The sequence below is a fragment of the Apodemus sylvaticus genome, chromosome 16 (genome assembly GCF_947179515.1).
Source record: "Apodemus sylvaticus chromosome 16, mApoSyl1.1, whole genome shotgun sequence".
In the NCBI taxonomy this organism is placed as follows: domain Eukaryota; kingdom Metazoa; phylum Chordata; class Mammalia; order Rodentia; family Muridae; genus Apodemus; species Apodemus sylvaticus.
This window is the reverse complement of record NC_067487.1, coordinates 46450514-46478233: the sequence shown is the minus strand read 5'-3', so window position 1 is coordinate 46478233 and position 27720 is coordinate 46450514. Positions and strand designations below refer to the sequence as shown.

General features: G+C 40.2%; 1 protein-coding gene across 5 annotated transcripts in view; it reads left to right on the top strand.

The window, feature by feature from the left end:
* Positions 1-27720, top strand: part of Arl15 (ADP ribosylation factor like GTPase 15) — a 370731-nt gene that overhangs the window by 188005 nt on the left and 155006 nt on the right. For all 5 annotated transcript variants that reach the window (XM_052159499.1, XM_052159501.1, XM_052159500.1 and 2 more), the window contains one exon: positions 15-223. In XM_052159499.1, the coding sequence (XP_052015459.1) occupies positions 15-223 (209 nt within the window). The remainder of the gene's footprint in view (positions 1-14; positions 224-27720) is intronic.

Here is a 27720-nt window from a genome sequence, read left to right as displayed (position 1 = left end):
TTTTGTTTTGACAGGAGCTGATAATATCCGGAAATACTGGAGCCGCTACTACCAAGGATCTCAAGGGGTAATATTCGTATTAGACAGCGCCTCTTCAGAGGATGATTTAGAAACTGCTAGAAGTGAACTGCACTCTGCTCTCCAGCACCCACAGTTATGCACTTTACCCTTTTTGATATTGGCCAATCATCAAGACAAGCCAGCAGCTCGCTCAGTACAAGAGGTACGCATGTCTCCTGAGTGTTCTATGTCTGTCCACTGGGTTTGAGTGTTGAGCTCTTGCCGCCACTGTGCCATCCAGGAAGACCGAACAGCTATGAGTGTGCAGGACATGATGGTTTTGCTATAGAACCATCATTCTCATGGGAAGTGGGAAGTCCATTATGCGTCGTTAACCAGGGCTGAGCTGGTTTACATTGTGAGGTGCTTGACTCTAAAGTACGTTGTCGTTCTCACAGGCAGTCTGGAAACTAAGTGTTCCTATAAATATAATTATCTATGTATAAATGTGTGGATGATATGCTAGAATGATGATAGATGTAGTAGCTGACAGGATTTCTTCGGGCTTTTAAAGAAACATTTTCTTAGATATCAGACACAACTAAGATAAACTTTTTTGAAAGATTTATTTTCATCATTTTCAATTATGGTGGGGAGGGTACATGAATGTGAGTGTGGATGCCCTCGGAGGCGGCAGGCATCAGACTCACTGGGAACCGAAGGGCCATGTCTCCAGCCCCAACACAAACACTATTTAAACTTAATACATCATTCACAGCACCCTCTATAGGAATTAAAGATTCACATTGAATGGAATCTTCTAGCAGTTAATTGGTTCTGAGTATTCCGTGTGTGTGCTGACTATTTCTCCTTAAAAGAAGCGTAAGTATCCCTTTTTGATTCACTAGCTGATTCCATATGTTCATCAATATGGAATATTCATATTGTGTCAAAATGATTCCACCCTGGGATGCATGAGAACTTTCGTTTCCCTTCCCACTTGTGTCAACTTTACATCATTTTCTCAGGTGATTTTGCTTGAAAATAGAATGTATATAATTCCAGCTTGAAGGTGTTTCAGGTAAAGTTGTCAACACATATCAACATATATCATAGAGGTATATGATGGTGTATAGCAGAGCATTTGGAGTATTTTATAGGGCAGGGGAGAGTGCCTTGGTAGACCTAAGGTCTGTAGATGCATAAATGAAGTGCTTCAGTTTGGCTGTGAAAGGGAAGGGAAGCACCCAGTCTTTCCCTTAATGACAAAGGGGTTACTCTTTCTAGTGTGTTTATATAAAGCCTGCTTGAAATACGCTTGGGAATGTTTTAAGAATTAAATCAATACCTTACTAGTAGCATAAAAATGGAGTTGTGAAACGGAATCTTCTGTGTTGTATAACCCATAACATCAAACTGGGTTGGAACCAGCAGGCCAGGGTAGGACGTTTGAAAGCAGAGGCCTGCATTACTTGAACTCCATCTTGGCCCTTTGTGTAGAAAGGTCTTTAGACATCTCCTGCTGTGCTTCCTCCCATTAAGGTGCCCCTTGCTCTGCGTCTTAGAGCTGTATGAGTGTTTGCTTGTTTGTGCCTGCTAGTTTGTGTATATTTGGTGGTGCTTTGGGTGTTAGACGGTTGATATTTCACCCTGCAAAGTATCTGTGAGTTTTGAGGGGGAAATTCTGCTGGGAAAAAAAAAATCAAGGAAGATACATTCAGCTTCCCAGGAAGTGCTGACAGCGAGACACAGTTAAGACAAAACAGTGTGCGCAGGCTTGAGCTCACCTCTTCCGGAAAATTACTCGATTGTATGTTTTCTGGGGGGGAAATGTGCCAGAATTTGTCTGGTCGCTCAAGTAAGATTCAAGAATTTACTTGTTTATTAAGATAACTGTTAAGAGTGGATACAACAAGCCAGTGAGACCCAGAGGAGAGACATGAGCGGCCACTGGGATTCCGAGATAAAAATCATCAGGAAGTTAAATATTTTAGCTCCATCTCCTGCTGTGCCTGCTGCTGTCTGTGTGGAGCACAGAATTAAGAAAGGAAGACAATGGTTAAAATTACTCCATAACCCACAAAATGGGCAACCTGCCCAACTATCTCGTTGCCCTTGGAGAAGCAAGTGGAATCTTGTAGGTAACATATCTTTCTCTTCTCTTTACTCCTTAACCTGGGAGTGATTTGTTCAGCTTACCAGAATTTTAAGATTTTGTTTCTTAAAAACTGATAGTAGAAGCATACATTTTTTTTTTTAAACAAAACAAACACACACCATGGGAAAATACTGGGTAAAAGGACAGACACCCTATATACTGTTGGAAAGCCAGGCAGTTCTAACACCAGATGTTTGTTTTGCTCACTTTAGGGGAGGTGTGGTTACTGTAGTTTTCCAGGATATATTCGTATCATCAACTTTACTCTATGGAAGACATATTAGAAAAAGCTATGTTCATGCCAAGTAGCTCAGTCGATAGAATAGGAGAAAATTTGGTCTAATTTAAATGGTAAAGTTGTAAAATGAGAACTCTTAAGAGTAAATCGTTTGGAGTTTTATTTGTATTGAATTGTAATTGTATCTAATTTGTTTTACAACTGCCTTTGGAGAGCTTCCTTCAGTTCTGAAGTTACTAAGTAGACCAGGAGTATTTTCTGAGAAGTTAAGTTGATATAGTACTCAATAGTGTAATCCTATTTTCTCTCTACATGGTTGCTGACCACTGTTTTGTTTTGTTTTTTTAACTTTATGGCTTTTTTAAAAGAAATCTTATTTTTGTTTCATTGGTTTTACCAGGCCATATATAATGACACATTTTGTTAATGTGAAAGAAACAGTCCTTATTTTCATATTTTCAACAGTTTTATTTGACTTGATGTTCATAGGTATCCTTAATTCAAAGTCATGTACCTTTTTCAAAAGTGCTACCTTAGAAAAGCACCATTAAATGTTTTTACTGCTGCAAATATTAATTGAAAAAAATATGAAGACTATGAAACAGATTTTTGAAGCAGAATTATGAGGCCCAGTGACTTGATTAGTTTCCTGCTTCATTAATTCTAGCTTGGGAAATACAGATTCTAAATTAGTGTGTCAATACTGCAGCTGAAATTTGTGATTATAATGCCTGTTAATTTTGATGCGCGTGCATGGAACATGGTGTTTTATTTGAAAATAATAGAGTAGAAATGTGAAAGGAGTATTTCCAAGCATTACTGGGTTCAGAGTTTCTAAACACTGCACTCAATCCTTAGGGGTTTTAATCTGGAGGCAGCAGTTGTCTTCTGGAAGAAGCATACATGTGATTTGTATGGTATTTATCTATCACACCCAACCGTAATTCCTGTTTAGACATTGTCTACACGGTGTGCGCCTTTCTCCTTTCTTTAATACATGTCACCAAATAATGCACCCCTAATTTGCATCTTTTATTTTGTATTGGTATTGCTCAGCGACAGGGAGTTCTGTGAAGGAACTGTAGACAAGGATCTTCTCAGAATTTCCACGATGGCGAATCTTTTATTAGAAAATGCACAACATGGTTAAAATCGTGTGAAGCGCGGACTTCTACTGAATGTCACTTTCTGTGTTTGGAGGACAACAGTTCTCACTGGGAAGCGCACTCAGCTTGAAGCCTGAAGCTTTCTCCATGTATCTTGACCTGCCTCTTGGCAGCGTTCTAGAATTCTGACTTGATTTCACATAGAGCAGTGTGCATACCTATGGCGTGAGCAGTTTGGAAACTCCCTTATGGGACATACGCTTATTCTAAAATGATATAAGAGATACAGATAATTTTGTCCGTTCCTTACAGATGTCCTCCACACTGTTACAATTAAATTTTGCGAGGTAATGACAGGGTTTGGGAGTCTGTCCTCCCAGAATGACTCAGTTATTTCTTTAAAATGTTCCTTGACCTACAAGAAAAGCTGAGTTAGCAATCCCCATTATTAGCTGCAAAAACATCAGCGTGAAAAGGGTACTTTAAAAAGCAACTTTGAAACTGACAGTCCTGAGATTAGGTGGCATACTGTACGGTCCTTCGGGTTTCTTTGTGTATTCTTTGAGAAAAAAAAAATTTAATTTCTTGATTGTCCATCTGTCGCATTTGCTCTCCCTGTTCTTCCTTGTCACCTGTGTTTCTTGCATCTACTAGGTAATGAGAATGTCCCAAGTCTACTGTAAACTAATAAGATTCCCATTCCCAAACAAATCGGTTACTTTAGAAAAGGATATTTTCACCCAGGAAATTGTTTTGACGGTGCATTAAAGAAACATATTTCATGGGCTGTAGAGATGGCTCAGCGGTTAAGAGCACTGACTGCTCTTGCTAAGGTCCTGAGTTCAAATCCCAGCAACCACATGGTGGCTCACAACCATCTGTAATGAGATCTGAGGCCCTCTTCTGGTGTGTCTGAAGACAGCTATAGTGTACTTACATATAATAAATAAAGTCTTTTAAAACAGAAACACATTTTCATAATATGTCAGTGGTAGCTCATACTCCCCAAAACAATCTCTTGTCCATTTTCTTCCTTTCTTTGGTATTGGCACTGTCTTTTGTAGGCTGGGGACATTGGCAACCTGTAAAGAGTACTTAACTCTTCAGGTGTCCAGATGCTTCTGTGTCCTTTTCTCCCTCGGCCGAGCCTGTGCAGAGCCTCCCTGCAGTCTTCCCTCCTTCACCCTGGCTTCCTGTTGCAGTTTTACCATCAAGCTGCTCCACTTTGGCTCTGCTTCTCCCTCTGAACCAGAAAGAAGTACACCCCGTCCCCGTTTTCCACGATGTCCTTATAACTTAACCTGACTTAACCTGGAATCTGGGCGAAGCTCTCCAGATCTCTAATGCTAAGTGCCTCGTAACTGGATTTCTCTTTCTTTTCTCCTGACCCCCTGCCTCCCATTACTCCCATTTCCCCAGGAAAGTTACCCTGCGATGATATCACAACAGAAAGTCTTCTCCAGGCCCATGACCACTTTAGCTGCACATTGCTGATTTCTGCTAGCACCCTGGACTTACCAAGATCATAATATTAAAGCGACTTGTCTCTTAACTTTGCTGCCAACTTCTGAAATTCATAAGCCCCTTGAAGGATTATGACTTGAGTCTTTGTTCCATGTGGCCGTTTGAAAGAAGGACTGCCTCTGGGTCTTGTCCCTCATGTGTTCCTGCTGGCCCAGTGCTGCCTGCCTTATCCAGATTGCTGAATGAATGCTGCCTTTACTTAAATCCAACTCTTCTCACCCATCTAGAGGAATACAGAAACATTGGTGTCCCTTCCCCCCCTCGAATGCTGGGAGCATTTGCTCAGAGCCTTATCTGCAGGGGTCCTCAGCACTGCCTGCAGTATGGTTTTCAGAGCTTGAAGATGTTAATTATTGTATTTGCAAATGATTGGACTTACCTACTTGCAGTTGTGTTTGTTAGAGAGCCCTTAAATAGTGTTCCTTGTTACTGTTTTCCCAAAATTCTCACAAAAAGTAGCAAATCTTCTGACCAAGTAATAATCTTTTAATTCGTTTAAAAATTAAAAGTTGCATTTTTTAACCATAGTGAGCTCGTTTCATTTACTAGCATTGGATACTTTTTCTGTTCCTACATGAAGAACAGTACACATGAAGTTCTGAGTAAAAATAGTTGATGTGGTTTTAAAGAAATGAATACAATTTAATAAAAATAACATTAGCCTTTAATGAAATAATTTCATATTGGTGAAACTTAAGATTTTAAAAAATATTTTTCTTCTATATTTATATATTTTATAACAAAGAATCATATCTATTGAAGTTAGAGGCCTGTTTTATTAAACAGTATTTGTTCCTTGTCTTGTCAAATCAATATGGATTTAAGTAATTATACGGGTATATTACCATTCCTACCTATTTTTCAAGTTTGTATTCTGTAAAATATAGCATTTCATTAATTATTATTCATTGAAATCAGTAAGTTATTTTTGAGGTAGAAGTCTATAGTGCCATTCAGAAGAGAGCACGGAATTTTTATTTATTTATTTCATTTGCAAATGAAAACTCAGTTCATAACTAACAAAGTTAATAAAACATTTGTTGAGTTAAATTAATTGGAAGATAGATACATAGTGAATGTCAGTAAGTTGCTTTGAAGATAAAAAGCACAATAAGCGTTAGTTATTATCATTATGATAATTATTATCATTATTATTATTACATAGTGTCTGCTTAAAAAATACCCTTAGTTTCTCTGGAATGGCTGAGCCTAATGAGAGAGGGTAATATGTTGGATTTTGTCCAGGGCTGAGGATTTGAGACTTAATACACTAAAGGTTTTTTTTCAGTCATTAGATCAAGATGTTTTTGTTCTTTCTCTCCCCTCCCCCATATTAAAAAAAAACAAAAACCAAAAAAACTTCCTTTAGATTGGTAACCTGGGAGTTATTTTTAATGGTTTCTTTCCTTATATAACTTCTGAAAGCATTGTCTAGCTTTTTTTTTTAAAGAGTCTGGAAAGTTCATGATAAATTCCTCTTCACAGATCTTGTCTCTTAGCTAACTATTTCTAAGTTGAAGAGAGCTCAAAATTAGAATTTTTGTATTTAAAAAATAGAGCATGATCCACGGGGATGAATTATGGAAACTTCACCAGTCCTAATTTTTTTTTTATAAATGAGAGTCTGTCTTTGGGAACTTGCAAAAATAGTTCTAGCTATAACTGCATAAATTAATCTCGGTGAGAATATCTTAAGGGAAGTTCATTAGATTCTTTAGAATGCAAACCTTCAGAATTCAGTACAATTCCTTACAAGATAAATCCCTTACAAGATAACTGCAAAGATCAGCGTCAGAAGTCCAGAGAAAAGAAAATACTGAAACATTGTAACAGGCGTGAAAGTCAGATGTAGTCCTGGCTTCATAATCAATAAGACATTAGTGACATGTCTGAAGAAGACATTCCCTAATATTATTGCAAATTAAGTAATAAAAGACCCCAAGAGAATGAAAGAGAAGGTGGCTGGAGCCACTGAATTACAATTGACAAGCTAAAGGCAGTTGAAGGACCAATTGCTGGGGTGATTGCAAAGCTATTCATATTGTGCAGCAGACAGAGCACACCAGAAAGCGGGAACAATGCCTTCCGTTCAGCAATATTGCTTCAAAAGAATGGAAAGAAGGGAACGGGAAGAGCCACTGACCCCGAGACCAATTTCCAGGCAGCTGCACAAACTATATACTGTAATTAAAGGGTTTGACCAGTAATCACGGCAAAGGCAGACCACAGAAAGTCTTGGGAGCCAGCAAGGCTTCTAATGAGGCCGGCATCCTTCCCTATGGTGTGGAGAAAGCAGGTAAGAGCACGGTCCTTTTCTGGCTGTGACTGAAAACACTCTGCTGTGTCCTCACAAAAATGAAAAATCACATGTGTGTGGCCCCTTACCTCTGAGAATGAAAATGTGAAATAAAAAATACTTGCTTTCTGTTTCTGTGATTTAGAAAGGGTCTTTTCCCTTGCCTTGCCGTCTTAATTCTTTACCTATGAGTTGCACCTACTAAGACAAAAACAATGAACGCATGCCTGCAAATGGTACAGATAGATAATGGATAATGAATATAGCTTAACAGTGGCCATTCGTGGAGTGCACACAGACACTGTTAGTGAGTACTAATTTGCCTACAGGAGGACCCCCCCGCCCCTCCCCCCACTTTCTGGAATCTACAATCTCTCCCTCTTCTCTCTTTAGTAATATCCCTTTCTATAGAATTCTGCATATGAGCCACGATCTCGTATTTAGACAGTCATATAGCAACCACAAATATTTATATGTTGAGAAAATTGATCTAGTAGTTTCAAGCAAAGAGATTATGTGTGTTTTCAATGCAACTGTGAGGTTCTGTGAAGTCTGATGAAAATTAGCCATCTCATTTTGAAAGCAACACATGGTTTTCTTCTGGATGAATCCATTGTGATCTTTGCTATGTTTTGATACCATGGTATCTAACAGTAAAGAGGCAATTACCTTCTTTACTAGACATTGCAGTGTCTAAATTCACATGCATATAAATGTTTGACCTTTCTTGTGTCCCCAAATTTAGATATTTTCTACTGCATAGTTGCTGTGAGGGAAGTTTTGTGGATGTTCTTTTTATTGGGGCTTATTATTTAAGTTTGGGTGCAGATTCAGCTATGCTAAGCACACTGGAGATAGATTATCTAAGTTCATGCTATAGCTGAAATGAAGTTTTGAGGTCTTAAATGAATACAGTGCAGATAGTGGTTGGCCAGGAAATCATTCCATCAGATAGTTGGGATCACTTTCAAAAATGTGAACTCAAGCCAACCGAGCCATATGGGCAGAGGGCTCTGTATACGAGCTGTAAAATAATTTAGAGGTTGCATGGAACAGTATAATTTTAACATTGAGAATTTGTCAAATATTTATTCTTAGCATATAAAGTTACGACTAATAATTTGTCGAGCCAAAACAGGACTTTGTTAAAAGGAGCCAAAGTGGAAAATCTGGGTAACTTGTGTACACTTTTGACATGGGAAGCAAGGAAACGAAATGAGTCCATGCTTGCTGAGGAAACCTTTGGGAACAGCTGACGAGGGGTTGTGGTTCCTGGCTGTTCCGTAAAAGCAAGGTGTTCTCTCCCTAGAGGTTAGCACAGTGTATTGACAGAAGGATTGAGGAGTCATCACAGAAAGGCTCTCGAGACAGAGATAGAACTCATGCGCACTTACTCATATCGTCAATGAAGTTGTTCTTACTCTGCAAAAACAAAGGTTTGTACCCTAAAGCCTGGGTTTTTAAAAATGTGAAAACACACTCTTAAGTACACCTTTCTCTCTTTCATATATAAAGAATCTCATTTCAGTTCTAAAGTATGTTAGTTTAAACTGCTACTTGCCCATTTTGTGGGATAATTCTCTGAGTATTTGAATTATTTAAGTGGGAAATCAGAGGTAGATAATTGTAAATGTGTGTTGCATATCAGAGCCAATAAAGGCAGATGACAAGTTACCATATTTTTATACTGATATTTTTGTTTTAGTTAATTTTAGGTTTGGATATCTTAGTATCTTTTGATTTTTCTTTTTTTTTAACTTGGTGACTCTGGCTTTTTCAGTGACTTTTACATTCATTAAGACCAGTTTTAATTAAAGAGGAGAAACCAGGCTTCCTGATAAAGCATGAGGTGGCAAAGTTGCTTGAGCAATGCCTTATTATTAAGATAATGTTTTTTGTTCAGTTGGGGTTTTTTCACGATTTATTATCTTTATTTTATGCATATGAATGATTTGCTGCATGTATTATATGCACTGTCATTTGCCTGGTACCCTTATAAGACAGAAGAGGGTGCTGGAACTAAAGTCATGCCTTTTGCTAGAGCAGTGTGTGTTCTTTCTTATCCACTGAGCTATCTCTCCAGTCTCACGTTTTGGTTTGTTAATTTTTGTTTGATTTATTTATCGTAATTTTTTCTTGTTATTTTACCTCTTTGTTTTCTTTTCCTATTGTAAAGAGTTATCTATCCTGAGAGGTTTTTTTCCAAATGTTGTGGAACCCCTTTCATAATTGACAACATCATTTCAAGTAATGTAAACATAGAAAGTAAAGATTATTTTGTTTAATTCAAATTAACTATGGCTACAAGTCCATAAATGTCATTTTTTTGGTAAGACATTTGATAAGTTTCTATGATTTTACAGCTTTATACATTAAAAGTGAAATACCAAGACCCTAATAACCTTTTATTAGTAGTAGTTAGTGGGCTTCCAGCTCTGATGTGTCATATAATTCTTTAGCCATGGTAATGCTCAGCTAGAAAAAAAGCATACTATTAAACATCATCAAAGGTAGACATTAATGTGCATGCCTTTAATCTCAGCACCCAAGAGGTAGAGGCAGGTGGATCTCTGTGTGTTGGAGACCATCTTGGTCAATGTAGTGAGTTTCAGGGCAACCAGGATTACATAGTGAATCCTTAACTCAAAGAAAATAAAAGCAGTATATTTTTTAAACTGTTAAAGAAAGAGGTATGGCTATAAATCCTAGATTTATTTTTACTGGGGTTGGTTTTAGAGTAACTTCTGCATTGGTTTCTTTACAAATTGTAAGTTTAAAAAGTAATTGCATATGAGATTACTTAATCCATTCCTCCTCTGTCAATTAAGTTCCTGTAGAAAATACATGTTATTGTATTTGGATTTCTGTAGAATATTAAATAATCTAAATGCATGCATGCGCACGCGTGTACACACACACACACACACACACACACACACACACCATAAAATGTTAAGGAGGACAGGAAAGTTTAGGGTGGCTCTCTCTTCTGCACGTGTCCTGCTCAGATATCATATCTTCAGCAAGGCAGTTTGATTACAGAATATTGAGTGTTAAAAGGTTTGAAACACCCAGCCTAATGGAATTTTGCTTAACAACAAAGTGAATTGAAGACTGTATATTGACGAATATAAGTATCTTACAGTCATTGGTACCATAAGAGTTGGTCAGTTCACTTACTATGTCTGATCTCTAGTTACCAATGTTTGGGTGTTAAGCCGTTTATTGAGTCACACGAGTGAGCTTAGAGACACCATGCCCTCTAGTTTTGCAAAACAGATTTGTGAATCTTAGGTAGACAGATCTCAATTTGGACCCTCTGCAGACACATAGCAAAAGCAGTGGATGATATAAGGAACATTCTTACCCCTCCTCTATCGTGCAGACTTAGCAATGAGAACATTTTCTCTTGGTGCATTTCAGATCCATTCTATAGAGAAACAGACCATGAGATGGCCTGGAAGCTACTCATTTAAGAGCAAGTGTCATCTTGAAGTTGGCATATATCTTACCTAGGGCACCTTTTCCTGCTTCAGTACCTTCCCGTCTTTCCAAGTGACGTGGAAGTGATTTCATGGGTGGCTTCAAGTCAGAAGTGTATTACGTAATGTATTTGAATATACTTTCAAATTACGTGTTTGATATGTGGAATCTGTAGGTCCTCGTTTGCTCATATTCAGAGGTCTGTGTATTCCAGGACATGACCTCCTCTTTGAGTAGTTATGTATTCATTTCCTTACTGATGAAATTTAAGTTGGTTCTGGGTTTTCCTGTTCATAAACAAAAGCTGCAGCTGAATAGCGTTGAATATGTTTATGTTTACATGGGTGCACATGCCAGCACTTCCCAAGTAAGACTGGAACTGTAAAACTGAAGCCACAGGAACCTAGGAGCTAAGCATGGAGCCCAGTGGATCCTCACCTTTCAGTGTGGAGATGGTTAACACACTCTGAATCTCTTTGTTCATCTGTAAAGTGGGCTAGCCCTCGACCCTGCCTCAAGTGAGGACAGGTTTAATGAAGGACTGCTGCGTCTGCCCTGCACTGTCTTCCTCACTCCTCACAGGCCAGTTTTGAGTCCCTAGGATGTTTGTTTAGTCGAGACAGCGACAACTGTGTTTGCTCCCGGCGGGGTGTGCCTCGAGAGTGTTTCTCAGGCCAACAAGAGTAAAACAGAAAGATGTTCGCTCCATCCATAGACTCTGGAATGTTCCGAAAGACAGCATTCCAAATAGAGGGAGGAAAGGTAGTTCAGCAAAGAACAGAAGAACACAGACGACTTTATTCAACCTGTAACTTCTGTCAGAGTACATTATGACTATTTGTGTTACTTTCACTGTGACATACATTGATTGTATTCTTGTCAAAACTTTCTCTCCTTTTCACCATTAGGTAATAAAATCTCCTTCTCTCCGAGGAAGAAACTAGAGAAATAAAATCTTGTGACTTTTCACTTGAGAAAATGAATAGTAAATTCCGCTGCAGACAGGTTGTTCTGCTCAATTTCAACAGGCCATGTTTGCAGTGCTGTGAAATCATCCTCCCTCAAAAACTGTAAAAGCATGTGTAAAATCTGCTCCTCTGAGAGGGCATGGAATGATGTGGTGATGGGAGAGGTGTGGGCCACCTGCAGAGGTTGATGGCCTCCCAGAGGCCCAGAAATCTGCCTTTCAGGGCCTGTGATTGACAGCCTGCTTGTTTGAAGGCTCAAGAGGTTGCTGGGATTATTTTAGAGTGTATGTGGCACCGGTTCTTTCAGATTTAAATAGAATCTCCTCCAGCATTAAAGGTGGATTACTTCGTATTACTTTTATTGCTTTTCAAGTGTTTTTGGAAACAGGTAAGCGTCCTCCTAAAAACTGGATTTCCTGGAGTGAACTTTCTTTTAGGGAAATTTTAAGAATTTGTCATAGACTTTTTTAAAAGTCTGAAGTTTAACAGCCGATGGGACCTGATTAAAGCAAATTACTTTGTTAAAACCCGAAAACAGGGTGTGGGGAGGGGGGAAGCTCATCCTATCTCTCTATACCCCTGCTAATAAATCAGACCTGTGTGTGTTTAACAAAAACGAGGGTGTGCTTTTTATCTCCTTCATTCTCCGTTTCTTTTGATCATTGATCTGGGTGACCCCACGCTCAGGGTTTTTCTCTTCATTTGACATGGACAGATTTTTGAAGTATAGCTCTCCTTTGGGAACCCCGGGCAGTTCCACTTGACTACCCTGTGATCTAATGAGCAGTAATGCGGAGCTACAGTGGCCATTTTGTGTGCCTTGACGAGGGGTGGCTAGACAGAGTGCGGCAGAAAGGCATGTCTGGGGAGAAAGGGGGGGCAGGGTGGCGGGACAGTGTGAAAAAGACTTGTTAGCCCACATTAGTGTGCCTGATTTACTTCACAACAGGTCAAGAAAGGCCAGCAGCAGGGTTGTCCTGAAATTGCAAAGTTGAAATCCCCGGTATTAGAAAAGCTTTCAGATCTCTGAAATTCCAAATTAATTCCATTAATTCCCAAGTTGGTTTTCAGTCACCTCTGAATCACAGCAAAGAGGACTGTCACTTTCTCCCATCTCATGTCTGTTTATAAAATAATTATGTGGCCTTCCAGTCGTTTACTTCTGCAAATTTTAAAGCATCCTGTCATGCTTGGCCTGTCTTGCATCCTCGAGCTTGGATATGAAAGAAACCAAACCACACATGTTTGCTGCACTCTCGGCTCTGTGCTTAACCCTCAATGAGGAGCCCGTTATTCCTGTTTGGAAATGATCTAAAAGAATGTCTAGGGTCTCCATAACCAGAGGTAGCTCCTAACTGCTCCTATGTGCCGCTTGCATGTCCTTCTAGAGTATAATTAATAAAATCTAATTTGGAAGTAAAGTTCCTCTTCCTCTGGTTCCAACATCTTGTCATTATTTACACCTTTTAGGTAAAAGAGAATAGATTAGTGAGAAAAACTAACCTCATTTCTACAATTATGGCCTTAACAGTGACCTTACATCTAACCTAAGCCTATTTTCTCCTCTTATCCAGAAAGGCCTTGGGATTTTTATACACTGAAAGAGAAATCCTTACACTTGCTGATGATGCTGATATTAACTCAGTATCATACGTGAATTACTAGCCAATAAAATCCCTCTCCCACTGGGATTAAAGATTATCTGTCAGTATAGGCTTTTGTTTGAATCCAATATGTATACACACACACACACACACACACACACACACAGAGAGAGAGAGAGAGACACATTTATGTGTAAGAGATGTAAAATATTGTGTGTGTGTAATAAATATAGATGCCAAGAGAAATAGTATGTCACTGACTGGTGTGGCCATTATCTCAAGCCCATGATTAATGCTTGTGTATGGGCTATAATGTATAGAAGAGAAAACATTTCCTTTGTGCCACGAGGGTGTCCGTTCGAGGTAGACTAGCCTGCTCCTGCTCCTCCAGCCCTGATTTGCGGATCTGGGCTGAGAGAATGCTGCTGAGTGGATAAACACATGCTAGGTAGTAAGCAATCCACAGAAAACTTATCCCCTGAAACTTTCCCTTTTTTGTCCATATGCCTGCTTATCTCTAACTTTTGAAAGAGGCCTCCTCAAAGATAAAAAAAAAAAATATATGCCTTGGTTCGGGATTTTAAGCCTGCTTTTTTTGTGCTTTTAAATTTGTATTATTTATCTAATAAAAGCGTGTATTTATGCTGGTAACTAATACCCTTTGCACATTTACTATACTTATCCTGTGTACACACACACACAGAGACACACACACACGCACACACACGTCACCTTATATATTGCAAATACAGGTATAAAGAAAGATAAGTGTATCCCTTGTTCAAATCAACTACATGGAACAGATAATTACAATGGCTTATGAGTAGACCTGTTAGAAATAATTAGAAGAATACTATAGGGACACAGGGGGCCAAAGTTAATATGAATTAGTGTGTATATAACAGGAAACATGTTTCACACCCATCAGGTAATTTTTTAACTGTGCTGAGAATTTCCCTTCTATTTCTGCATCCATTTTTGAATGAAGACCCTAAGATCCACAGAAATGAAGTAATGAATTATGCAAGATCAACCTAGTGACTTAAATCCCAAGCTTTTGGGTTTCAAATCATGGGCTTTTTTAAAAACTTCAGTACAACATGTCATTGAAAATTTGAAAAACAAAAATATTTTTTGAATTTGATTTCTGAAATATAATTTAATTTTCTCTTTTGACTTTGAAGTCTGGAATCAAGTGTTTTCTCTTTGGTTGTGTCTTGCTACTTGGAGAGGTCCCAGCTGCCAATTTACAGATGGGCCCTTTCTACAAATGAACTCACTGGAAATGAGTGTGATGTATTGAAGAAACTAAGCCAAATGAGTTTTATATACTGTGAAACAGAGTAGCTATTGTGTGGCCGTGCTGGGGGGGGGGGGGGGTAGTGGTGGTGGTAGTCTGCTGATCTGGGCTGAACTCACTGTCCTGTCCACCTTTGTTTTGAGAAACAACACAAGACTGCCCTGGGGAGCTAGTGACACCTCAAACCATGGCTATAAACACCCACTTCCTCCTTGAGTGCGCTTGCAGTAACCCGCCTGCAGCATCTCTGACTCATTCATTTCTGTCTTCATTCATCAACTTAACAAATTCTAGGCAGTGAAAGGAAAGTGGGAAAGGGTCTTTGAGGTCAGAAGCAACAACTTCAAAAAGAGAGAGAGAGAGAGAGAGAGAGAGAGAGAGAGAGAGAGAGAGGGGCAAAACTACACGCCACGTTTTGGTAATAGCCATCCTCAAGAGCTTCTGCAATCTATAATAATTCCTTTTTATTTTGATGCTTTATTAAATAGCCACCATCACCTAGAGCACAGGATGAAGGGCTAGTGGGCTAGATTCCTGGATGGCGGCTCAGTTTATCATCTTGTCCTCTAGGATGATTCCAGCTCAATGGCTGAAGAACTGAGCATTACAAAATATCTCTTAGCTCACAGCAGATTTTAGTCTTGATCCCATACTACTGTTGACTTCTTCCACCCAAATAGTGACTCCAGATCTCTCCTCCAGAAACAGTTTCTCTCCTTAAGAAGGCCATTTGCTCCTCTAAGAGAGCAAGTATTGGCACTAGGTTTGTCTTATGTTGCATACCCTAGTTCTTTGCCATTGTAATCACCAATGTTTTTCCTTTGTGTAGTCTATGTTTTTTAGAATATATTGGATTTATGGTAATTTTTTTCTTTTATTCTTGGATTTCAAATCTTTAATATTGCAATTTTATTCATAGTCCATGTGTTTCTGACATGCTTGCATTATAGAACTTTTCATTCACCTCTTTAGAAATGGAAAAATGTGACAATTTTAAGGGAAGCCAAGTAAAATTTTCATAAGCACTGGGCCTGATCGTACAGGTCAGATACGTTGCAAATGTCACGATGAACCTATGTGGAGGCTCACAACCATCTGTAACTCCAGTTCCTTGAAATCTAATGTCCCTTGCTGACCTTCATGGGCATCAGATGCATAGGGCACAGACAAATATAGTTCACAGACATACAAGCAGGCAAAGTATGCGTACTCATCAAATCTTAAAAAAGAATTTTTCTTTTCAAAGGAGCTCAAATGAGGAGCTTTTGGAAAGCACTGTTGTCCTGGAGATCTCCACTCCTGTATGTCTTCTGCTTTGGCATTGTTGCTTTACAACATCCACCCAAAATACCAGATAAGCTCTCAAGGAGAGAGATGATGACTGGATACCAGTGTGTGGGCCAAGAGTCTTTAACTCAGTTCTAGGATCTTTCGCGTTTAAATTTTGCTATGGAGAATTCACCTTAAAAAAGAGCACATTCTGCAGATCAGACTTCCAGGAACACTCTACATTCAAAAGTAGACTCCTTCCTCAGTGATTACCAAGAACATACGTATGCATCCTTCTTGACAGTAAAGAACTGCATTGCTGACATAAAAGCATGACCTGTGTTGTCTGATGTAAATCCTTTTATGCTTCCTTTATGTGTCTACATGCAAATTTACCTATGATGTACCCACCTGTTATGGAGTGATTCCTCTGTAATAAGTCTTCTGCAAGATGCTCTAGAAGTGTATAGATTCTGTTTTCTGAACAAAGATACTTAAAAGTCATGATGTAGCCAGGTGGCGTAGTGTAGTGCATGCCTTTAATCCCAGCACCCAGGAGGTAGAGGCAGGCAGATCCCTGGTCTACACAGCGAGTTCAAGACAACCAAGAGAAGCCATTTCGACTTGGAAAAGGCCTGTCTCAAAACAAACGAACAAACAAGCAGGAAAGTCATGATGGAAGTCATTATAGGAAAAACTGATGCATGTTGTGGTAATAGAGCTTCATTCATGTTGATGTAAGATTTGATGGAACGAGTGGTCTGAATGTCCTCTGGAATAGGGTTCTATCTAAGCCATTGAAATCCCTCTGAAACTCAGCCTGTCAGGCAAAGGATGGCTGCTGAGGCTTGGTGCCTATGCAACCTGAGGCCTGGAGGGCAGAAGAGGAGCTAACACTGGGGAGGAAGACTTGATAAGCTCTGTGCCCTAGGTCACCTTGAGAAGCCCTAGGTCATTCCTTCTGTGGAAATTGGTCTCATGGGTTCTGGCAAGTGAGCCATACACATTGCATGGCTTTTCATTTTTCTCCTTTCTATGAATATGTGTGGTACTGAGGATTGAGGCCAGGCCTCGAGCATGCCAGGCAAGTGGACAAGTGCTCTGCCACTAACTTACTCTTAGACAGTTCCCCTCCCCCTCTTCTTCAGTGTAAAATGAGTTATTATAGTTCATGCCTGATCAACTATTTAATTATGAATTCAGGAATGTGTTCCATCTCTCCATCCATTCCTATATTCAGTATTCATCACCCGCCTCCTTTGTAGCCATTGTAAATAGTATTTTCTCTTTAGACCATGCATCTCCATCATTGAAGATTTGTGCAAGGACTCTAAATCCAGATATCCTAATTCCAGAAAGGTTTTGGGTCTCACTTCATGTATAGATAAATATGCTATAAAGAGTGTTACAAAGACACTCCCATATTAAGTCTCCTGAAGACCTAGAGGCTTTGGGCAATACATGTAGAGTCTGTGGCTTAATGTTATTTTTTAAAAATATTTATTATTTATTATTATATATAAGTACATTGTAGCTGTCTTCAGACACTCCAGAAGAGGGAGTCATATCTTGTTACAGATGGTTGTGAGCCACCATGTGGTTGCTGGGATTTGAACTCAGGACCTTTGGAAAAGCAGTCAGTGCTCTTAAACCGCTGAGCCATCTCTCCAGCCTGCTTAACGTTATTTTTAACAGAAGTTTCAGTTCTTGTCCATTATCCATATGTAAGCAGCTAGAGACTGGGAGGGAGAGGAATGTGTGGAAATGTGTCTGACTTGGGCTGTCTTGTTTTCCAGAATCCCTGCCAAGGGTTGGCAAGGTCAGAAAGGCAGAGGTTGGCACCAATCCATCCTCTATGGCCTACCCATCAGACGCCTGCTTTAGAGGCGTGACCTAGAATCCCTCGCTGGGACCAGAAGGACCTCACTGCCTGCCTACCTTCTCTGTTTTCTCATCTCCTCATCTCAAGCCTTGCTCAGCCATTAAGTTAGAAAGAAAGAGAGAAAGAGAGAGAGAGAGAGAGAGAGAGAGAGAGAGAGAGAGAAAAAGAGAGAGAGAGAGAGAGAGAGAGAGAAGGAAGGAAGGAAGGAAGGAAGGAAGGAAGGAAGGAAGGAAGGAAGGAAGGAAGGAAAGAAAGAAGAGAGAGAGAGAGAGAGAGAGAGAGAGAGGAGAGAGAGAAAGAAAGAAAGCAAGCTCCTAAGAGCTGTGCCAAAATGTGTCTGTCCTTCTCTGTGGCATGAGTACAACTGTCAGTTGACATGAGGGCACACCACTTGGGGAGCGGGCTTCCTGTAGCAGATGGAATTTTGCTGGTCCAGGAGCAGACCCACAGCTGGGATGCTGGAGCACATGTCTGCCGCACGTCTCTAGGTGTGTCCGTCTCTGGGTTCTCATCCGGCTGGTGCTCCACCTTTCTTCAGCTCACATGTAGACATAGACAAAGCCGTACCACACTCCATCGAGCCCCAGGGTGTCTTCTGAGCCCCATGCATGTCAAGTGTCCGGCTCTTTAGGGTATGCAAAGGAAGGCTTCTTTAGACACAGAGCTGTGTGTAACTAAGGAGTGTGAATAGTGGCATTGAAAAACAAAGGCTATGAAAACATTTATATTAGTGTTTGCCAAAGGGTTGCTTGGTTGGTCTCTGTAGTGTTGACACTTTAGTGTTTCTTTTTCATTTCCATCACAATAGTGCAGTTTGGATTTGAATCTATTGTTGGTAGATAGTCCTACAGAAAAGTAGTACCTTTCATGCTTGTAAAGGAGAAGAAAACTTAGTTTCCCCAGTGGTCGGATACATTCTCCTATTTTATTGCTGATAGTTGAAGACATGTGAAAGTGAATCCCACTGATTTCCAACCCAGTACTTAAAAATTTGAGAGGAAATTTAATCTGGTGAAACTCTTGTTTTTCAAATAAGAAAATGCCAGCATTTCCAGCCGTGCGTCTCAGCCCTCAAACAGCTGCATGAGGCCAGGCGCCTCGTGAGTCTGAGGAATGGAGCCCGATCTCGGCCCACGCTCTGTCTCCTCGCGACCTCTGTGGTCGTACTGCTCCCGTGACTTACTGCATTGACATCCTCGGCAGTGTGTTCTTAATCAGAAGAGGGCCTGTGCTGACGTACTTCTTGACTTTCCTCAGCATCCTGAAGATTTTATAACTTCCTCTTATTTTTTTCCTTCTTTCTTTTATTCTTTTCTTCTTCCCTGTGAAATGTGTAAAAACATGAAAATGTATTGAACATATGTACAATGTAGCATCAAGACTTGTTATTAAAACAAATGACAGTGTCACCACACACTAAGATCAAGACTACCAGGCCAGCAAGATGGCTCTGCAGGTAAAGGTGCTTGCTACCAGGTGACAACTTGACTTCAATCCTTGGGATCCAGAGAGTAAAAAGAGAGAGATGTTGATGATGATGATGATGGTGATGTTGATATTGATGGTGATTATTATTATTAGATTACTATTATTATCCAATTAGTCGTTCTCTATCCTTCACATGCACACTATGGTACATACATGTAGATGCATGTAACATACTGTAGATAGGTAGGTACATGATAAATAGATGATTTACTAAAAGGCATTCAGACCATCACCTGTACTTTGTTTTCACTCTGACTTTCATTTGTTCAAAGTCCTTTCCTCCACCCAGAAATAGCAACTGAATTTTAAGTTCCCCATTTTCCTGCTTTTTATACTTTGGCCAACATTATATCATCTCCAAATCATATATTATAAAAATAGTTTATGGTTCGAACATTACAAATACTAATGAAGATGGAGCTCTAGAGTTGTTCACCGTTAGCTGTTATAGATTCATGCATGATTATACTGTGCATCATTCTTTGTTGTTGTATAATATCCTATTGACCTAACAATATATGTATCTATTCCTGTGTTGCTGGATAGTGGGCATTGTGCATTGTTTGGTGCTTGTAAACACTGCTGCTAAGGACAGTTCTGAGGGAGTCTGATATATTCATAAAGCCAATTCTCAGAGTACACAAAACCAAACCTAGGAACTTTCGAGAAGTTTTCTAAGGTGAGTAAGAACTTCCTTTTATGCAGGTGTTTGTTGATGCTTGGTGCCTTAGTTAGGGCTTCCATTGCTGTGAAGAGACACCATGGCCAAGGCAACTCTTATAAAGGAATCATTTCATTGGGGCTGGCTTACAGTTTGAGAGGTTTAGTCTATTATCATCATAGCAAGAAGCATGGCACTGTCTAGGCAGACGTGGTACTGGAGAAGGAGGTGAGAGTTCTGCTTCTTGATATGAAGGTAACCAGGAGAGACTGGCACCCTCAGGCAGCTAGGAGGAAGCTCTCTTACACAGTGGGTATGTCCCATTAGCATAGGAGCATACCCATAGGAGCATAGGAGGAGACCTCCAAAGCCCACCCCCACGGTGACACACTTCCTCAAACAAGAACACATCTCCACCAGTACTCTTCTCTATGGGGCAAATATATTCAAACCACCACAATTGGTATTAGTCACCATTACATTCTTAACCAGCTTTCGTGCAGAGTGACTTTTTATGACTGAATTTTTTGCTGTTTACTATAATAAGTTTGCATTTTATGTTGACTTTTACAGCCAGTAAACTTGTAGATCCTTGTGATTTACTGTATATGTTAATTTCAAGTACTAATTTCATTACAAAGGGTAGTTTGTTTCAGTCATTTTTTTTTCTTACCCTTGTAGTTTTTCTTATCTTCCTGCATTAACCAGTTTCTCCGGGATGACTTGGAGTAGTGCTGGTGTTCAAGCCTTGTAGCTTGTGAAAGCAGAGCTCAGACTCAGATGTTTTGGCTTGTGTGCACACAGTTGTTCACTTACTTAGCAAATGCCTTTGATCTAGAGACACACTAGGAGTATTTGGGTTTTTGTTGTTGTTGTTGTTGTTGTTGTTGTTATTGTTTTTATGAAAGATGTTCTTTTCTATTTTGCATTATACATTTATATAATTATCAGGATTATGTGATTCCCCTTATTAGTAGTCACTTATTAATGTGATCGATTTTTATTGCCTAATATTTGAGATATGACATCTACAGACAAACTGTCAGAAATTCTCTACCATTAATTAACACAGTCTAATTAGAGAGACAAAGCACAGTTGAAGAAAAGTTAATAGCTGTCATAAGGATAGATAGTAATTACCATGAATTCAGCCATAGGCTGTGCTGGGCTGTTTCAGCTTCCCAAAGAAAGAACGGTAGCAGAAAGTAGGAGTTCTTTGTCGTTTGCTTTCCCAAACTGAGGTATGTTGAGATTCTGATAGCGTCAGGTAATCATTGCCATGAGGAGGGTGTGTGTCATGGAAATGTTTAACATTTTGTTCACGTGTTGCTCTCCAGGAGCCTCTCGGTCCTTAGGAAATGCCTTATGACTGTACACGTTGTAAGTCATTACTCCCATTCTGGATTTGCTACTAATATTCTCTTGGGGTTGTTTTTTGTTTGTTTGTTTGTTTGTTTGTTTGTTTTTGTCTTGACAAGTGACTTGATTCTAAGAGTTGTTTGGACATGAGCACTATTTAAGAATATCTTGGGGCTGGAGAGATGGCTCAGTGGGTAAGAGCACCGACTGTTCTTCCAAAAGGTCATGAGTTCAAATCCTAGCACCCACATGGTGGCTCGCAACCATCCGAAAAGGGAAAAGACATCCGATGCTTTCTTCTGGTGTCTGAAGACAGTTACAGTGTACTCACATATAATAAATAAATACATCTTTAAAAAAAAAAAAAGAATATCTTAATTCTAGAGACGTTCACAGGATCCCTCCAGTATGAGAAACACAGGGTCAGGCTCCCATGCCAACAATCATACTGGATCTTAGGAGGCTTCTTGTCACTTAGAAGCTAGAATTACACCATCACTGTGAGGCACACGAGGCCTTGGCAGTGTTGCTGAAATATTTTCACAGAAGAGCAAAGATTGAAGAAACATGCCCTCCCCTCCCCCACTGGTCTAATATGAGTTTCATTCACAGTTACTGAGTACTCACCAGTCTTTCTGCCTTCCTCAGTCCAGTCTAAAGGATTTTTATAAGTCCTCCTGCTAGCACCTTGTACCGTTTCTCCCTCGCCCCCATCGCAATCCCACTTGCTCTGGCCCCTCTACCTCCAGCCATATTTATTTCATATATACGTGGGTACACTGTCGCTGTCTTCAGACATACCAGAATCAGATCCCATTACAGATAGATGGTTGTGAGCCACCATGTGGTTGCTAGGAATTGAACTCAGGACCTCTGGAAGAGCAGTCGGTGCTCTTAACCGCTGAGCTGTCTGTCTAGCCTACCCTGTGCCATTTCACTTCTGCGTAGGTGTCCGTGCTCCGACAGCCCGACACGACCCATCCAGATCAGGATTATCACGTCTTTTTCTCCTGGCAGTTTCTAGGTTATAAATTAGTTTGTTTCTCCTCTTGTTCATTTTGTGTTCAGCTCTATTGTCCGTATGTCTTCATCCCTCCCATATACCTTGTGAAAGCAGTCCTGATAGTTCATAATATAGCTATCCTCACGGGAAATATTTAGTGTATACATCATATTTCTGAGGCTGTGTGACCAGTCAGCTCATGTCCACAGTGGTGTCAAAATTCCACTCATTATTACTACTTTGAGCCATTTAGTTTCATCTCTGTTATGTACAGCTGTGGTAGCAGCAGCTCCTGGTTTCTTCTGTTGTATACCCTTTGTAGAATTGCTCAGTGCCAAAAGAAACAAGTCCCAGGCTTCTGTTTTAGCAGACGAGAATACTTTCGGTCAATGCAGTTGTGGTCCAGCACCTCTGCCGTTCCTTGTAGTTGTCCAAGCCAGGGTACCACTTACTGAAAGTGGGAATTCAAAACCCCAGCCAAACCTGCTTTGAGGTTATTGCTGATGGAGAGATCTGGCACTATGAATGGCTAAAGTAGTTTAATTTCGTGGCCTAGTTTAGAAACCAGGAAATAAAGTCCAGTTCTCACCAGTCACATGTATAAGTTACCAGAAATCATGAGAATTCTTTGCTGGTAGAATAAATTTGAGTGGGGCATAGTGTTGCATGCCTAGAATCATGACACAGAGGACAATTGCTATACATGGGAGGTTACCCCGGTCTATGTAAGACACTCTCAAAAAGCCAAGGAGCAACAATGACAATGTGCTTGCTTTGTATCTATGCTCTGGGTTCGTGTTTTGTCCTCCTGTTTTTAACATCAGTAAGTCAGCTGCTTATAGGAGATTTCTTAAGAGTCTGTTTATTTTTATGAGTATGAATGATTTGCCTACATGTTTGTCCTCATACCTCCGTGAGCATTCAGTACCCGTGGAGGCGAGAAGAGGGCATTGGGTCTTCTGGGAATGGAGTTATAGATGGTTACGATGTAGTACTAGGAATCGAACCTGGGACCTCTGGAAGTGTTCCTTGCTGAGCCTCCTTTCTGTAGGAACTGAATTCCTGTTTTTATGCAAAGCAAGCCCAAAGTTAAGAACAAATGCCCGATCCTTCCTGCTCATTGTCAAGCCTTACTTTGCTTAACCCATTCTGATTTCCCTTATTCCTAGCTTCTCTGGCCAGTTTGTGCATTTGTGCACGTTAGCATGCTTTTCTGGAGTCTTTATTACAGTCAACTAACTGTAAGTAGAGAGAAGTCTAATTTTTGCTTCTCATGCCCGCACCCCCACCTCTCCCATACCGACAGTGTGCTGTCTGGAGAGTTTATAAAATACATTACAATAGAAATCAACTGTTTCTGTCAACCAGAAACCTGATAAAAGCCACATCTTAGGCTGGAGAGGTGGCTCAGTGGGTGAAGTGCTTCCCATGAAAGCATGAAGACTTGAATTCAGATTCTTTACTCCTTTGTAAAGACAGGTGTAATAGCATGTACCTGTAACTTCTGTGCTGGGGGAGGGAAATCCAGGAAGCTCACTAGCCAGCCAGTCTAGCTAAATAGGAAACTCAAGGTTTATCTGGAAGAGAGAGAGAGAGAGAGAGAGAGAGAGAGAGAGAGAGAGAGAGAGAGAGAGAGACAGAGAGACAGAGAGAGAGAGACAGAGAGACAGAGAGACAGAGAGAGACAGAGAGACAGAGAGAGACAGAGAGAGACACAGAGACACAGAGACACAGAGAGAGGCCGAGAGACCGAGAGAGAGATCGAGCCTGATGTCAGCTTCTGGTCTACCCATGCACATGCATAGGTTGACATATTTGCTGCACACATGTGCACACATGCATACAACATGCATACATCAAAAATAATTTTAATTCACATCTTATAAACAACTAAGCTACTACAAAATCCATGGAGATGATTCCTCTGTTAATAGCCTTAAAAAATAGAACTAAGGAGCAATTAGAGAAGCCTTCTGTCAGTGCCCGTGACTCTTGGAAGTTATAACCAGTTGAACTGTTACTAGACTTGTGTCACATGAGCTGGAATGTCCCAGTGTTGAAGTTAAGCAATAGTGCCCAAGCCTCAGAACACAAAGAAGATAAGAGTTATTTGTAGCCTTCCTATCTCAACATTTGCCAGCTGTTGTTGTTGTTGTTGTTGTTGTTGTTGTTGTTGTTGTTGATCAAAGCAATGGCTACCACCGCTGGCACTGACCATTCTATAGATGAAAATGGGAATTTCAAGAACACTCTTTATTCTGTATCTAAAGGCATAAGTTCAAGTATTTTGACCTACTTAGTTCTGAGATGGTCAAAATGTGAAAGTGAAAGGGATTTCGAAACAGTCTATACACAAATGCTGAGTGTTCGAAGTCAGTTCTCATTAAACTATTTGAGATGAAGGACCCGTCTTCCCCCTTAAACTATTAGTTGTCATATCCATCACTAACTTGCATGTCAGTGGATATGTTCAGTTAGGGGAACTAAATTGGAGACTCACAACCGTGTCAGATTTCATCCAAGCTTGGTCTCCTTTTCTCTATCTAATACTTTTTATGCTCTGACCACCACTTAAATTAGTGTAAACTGTAGCATCAGGTAAGAGACCAAGATCAACGGGAGCACAGTGGTAAACTGCATGATGTGGCCAGTTAAGTATTGACAGAGCTGCGTCTCTTTAGATCCCCTGTCATTTCCTAAGCGCTCTGAAGATCACAGCGTTAAACAGTGACCAAGGTGGTTTTGTTTGCCTACTCCACAGGGAATGTGCATAGTGGCTGTGTCATTTCTCTTCACTCATGGTGACCGCGGTGATCACTGTACACACGTAATATCCAAGATGCATTTATTCTGTTATGTCAGGCAGTTGGTTTCTCAGGTTTCATACATTCATTTTATTAAGATCTGTGTATACATTGCTGTAGGCATTAGCCAAAGCAATACTATTTGAACCGTAAAACAGCCTCACGGAGGATTCATAAATATGACCCCTCCCACCCAGCCCTTCTCATATCATGCGTGTCCCTTCAGCAGCTTCCAAGATGATGTCTCCTGACTCCCATTGCACCCTAAGAATGTGCTTAGATGAGTGAAATCAGTTGTAGTCCTCTTTGCCAGAACATGGTGCCACACCCTTGGCAGGTAGGCAATATTGTCTTCATATGTTTGCAAGGTTACTGAACATTAGCCCTTTGTCCCCCTGAGAGGACCTAACCTAATCTGCTCAGTTCACAGTGACCATCGAAAGATGGGGCCTCGGGGAGGGTGGGCAGTGAGGACTCTCTACTTGGCATCTGGAAGTGTACGGAAACAGTGGCAGCTTATCAGCCCTCTCAGACAGATGTGGAAAGCAGCATCGTAGCAGAACAGTAGGCCAAGTAATTGCACTTTCCTATTCCAAAGAATAAATAACTTTGGATAGATCCCTTTAAGTTACGGCCTCTGGACCTTTTCCCAAGGAAGTCAGTACCACTGCAGTGGCCCTAAAGCTAAAGTATTACTTATCACTCCGCCCCTCTGAGAGTCTCCAGATCTCTAAGATTAGATGAGCCCAAGAATAGTCAGACTCCACCCAGCCGCTCCATTTGCAGCTGCCTGTGGAGTAAGACTCTGCTCTCATTCTGAAATGCACTGTGTCCAGGCAGGCCTAGCAACCCCCGTGAGGGCTTGGCTCCACAGCAGGTCCACTCACTAAGGCCACTGGCACAAGACTCTGCTGAGGTCTTCCGATTTTTCTTCTCTCTTCCGTTCAGTCATGTGGTCCATGGCCGGTGGACCCCTGGAAGACTTCCTGATTTCCTGAGTTGAGAGACTCCTCCCAGAGAGGAGACAGGGTAACGAGTCCCTTGGTTCCCATAGCACCCCAGTTATGGGATAAACAGGGTCAGTGTGGGGATGCCGACGCCATGTAGGTAACTCAGTCTTCTGGCTGGCTGTATCAGTAATTCCACACATCCCTCCCTCTCTCTGTTATGTTATCTGTAACGAATCTTTGTTGAATAATGAAAGATAACCAGACCAGTAGGTAAACCTTTTCTGAAGCATTTTCATCCTTTGGAGCAGAAAAACTCTCCTCTCTTCAGTAGCTCTAAAAACAAACAAACAAACAAACAAAAAAACCCATTAGAAACCATAGTTCTACATGGTTATAGTCCTGTATTATGATTATTATCTGTGGTTTACTTTAGGGAATTTCTGAGCTGAAAGTTGGACAGCTCAGAGAACCATTTATTATAAACTCATTAGTGAAGAACAGGTGTAACATTCATACACGTTAAATGAATCCCTAAAAGAAACTAACTAAGAAAAATAGCATTTGATTTTTTTTTTTAAACTATAATTGAAGGTATTCTCTCATGGAAAAACTTTTGACCTGAAGCAAAAAATACACATCACATTTAAATACATTCAAATTCATTTCATTGTCAGTGTCCAGCCAAAGCACAATTAATTCTTGCACAACTACCCCTGAAACTAGTTAGTCAAATGAGCACTCGGGCCCCATAGCATAAGATGCTGAAAAAAGGCATTTTAAAAAATAAAGTGTACCATTGTATTGACTCCAATTGCATTAGAAGCTCTCTGCGCTCCAAGGGCCTCAATTGTTTAAATAGCCACAGCGGCTCTATGTATTTGCTACACAAACGCCCAGCAGAGTACATGGGCTTTTTCTCTTTCTTTTGCCTTTTTTTTTTTAATTGGAGGGCATTGCTGGTGAAAAACAATTCTTTGATTTGTTCTCTTGACAGTAGAGAGACAGCCTGGTTATTTCTTTCTTGATAAATTAAGCCCCATTGTCAAACATAACTACCGAGGAAAAGAAATGCATTGTGTGAATGGGAACGCGTAGACTGCTTACCTTACATAATCCTTCTTATGTCTCCCCTCAGATATTTTGCTCTAAAATATGAAAGTGTGCTGTTGGCCTGCACTGTTCCTTTCTCTCTCTCTTTTTTTTCTCATTTTCAACAAAGGTACTCTGCCAGAGTCAGAAATGGCAAAGATAGCTTGAATCTACATCTTTTAATCCGTCCAGTTCTTCAGCAGCCCTTTCCTTATTCTCTTAAAATGCCATTTATTGAAAAATTTGGATTGGTTTGCATATGCTGAAAAGTTATTTGCATATTGTTTAACCCCCACCAGTTTTAAAATGCTGTGTCTAAACTAGGCTGCAGAGGAAGCCTTCTGTGTTCTCAGCATTTAAATGGCCAGAGAGATTTACATTCAGAAGCAAGGGGTGAGGGGCCAATGGGTCTTAGAATGAGGAAAGGGTTTCCTTCTTGTCTTAGCTAAAAGTGGCTATGAAGACTCAAATTGCAGTTGCCATCAGAATGATACCTTATTTTTATAATGATATTTTGAAAAACTTACAAGAATTTTTG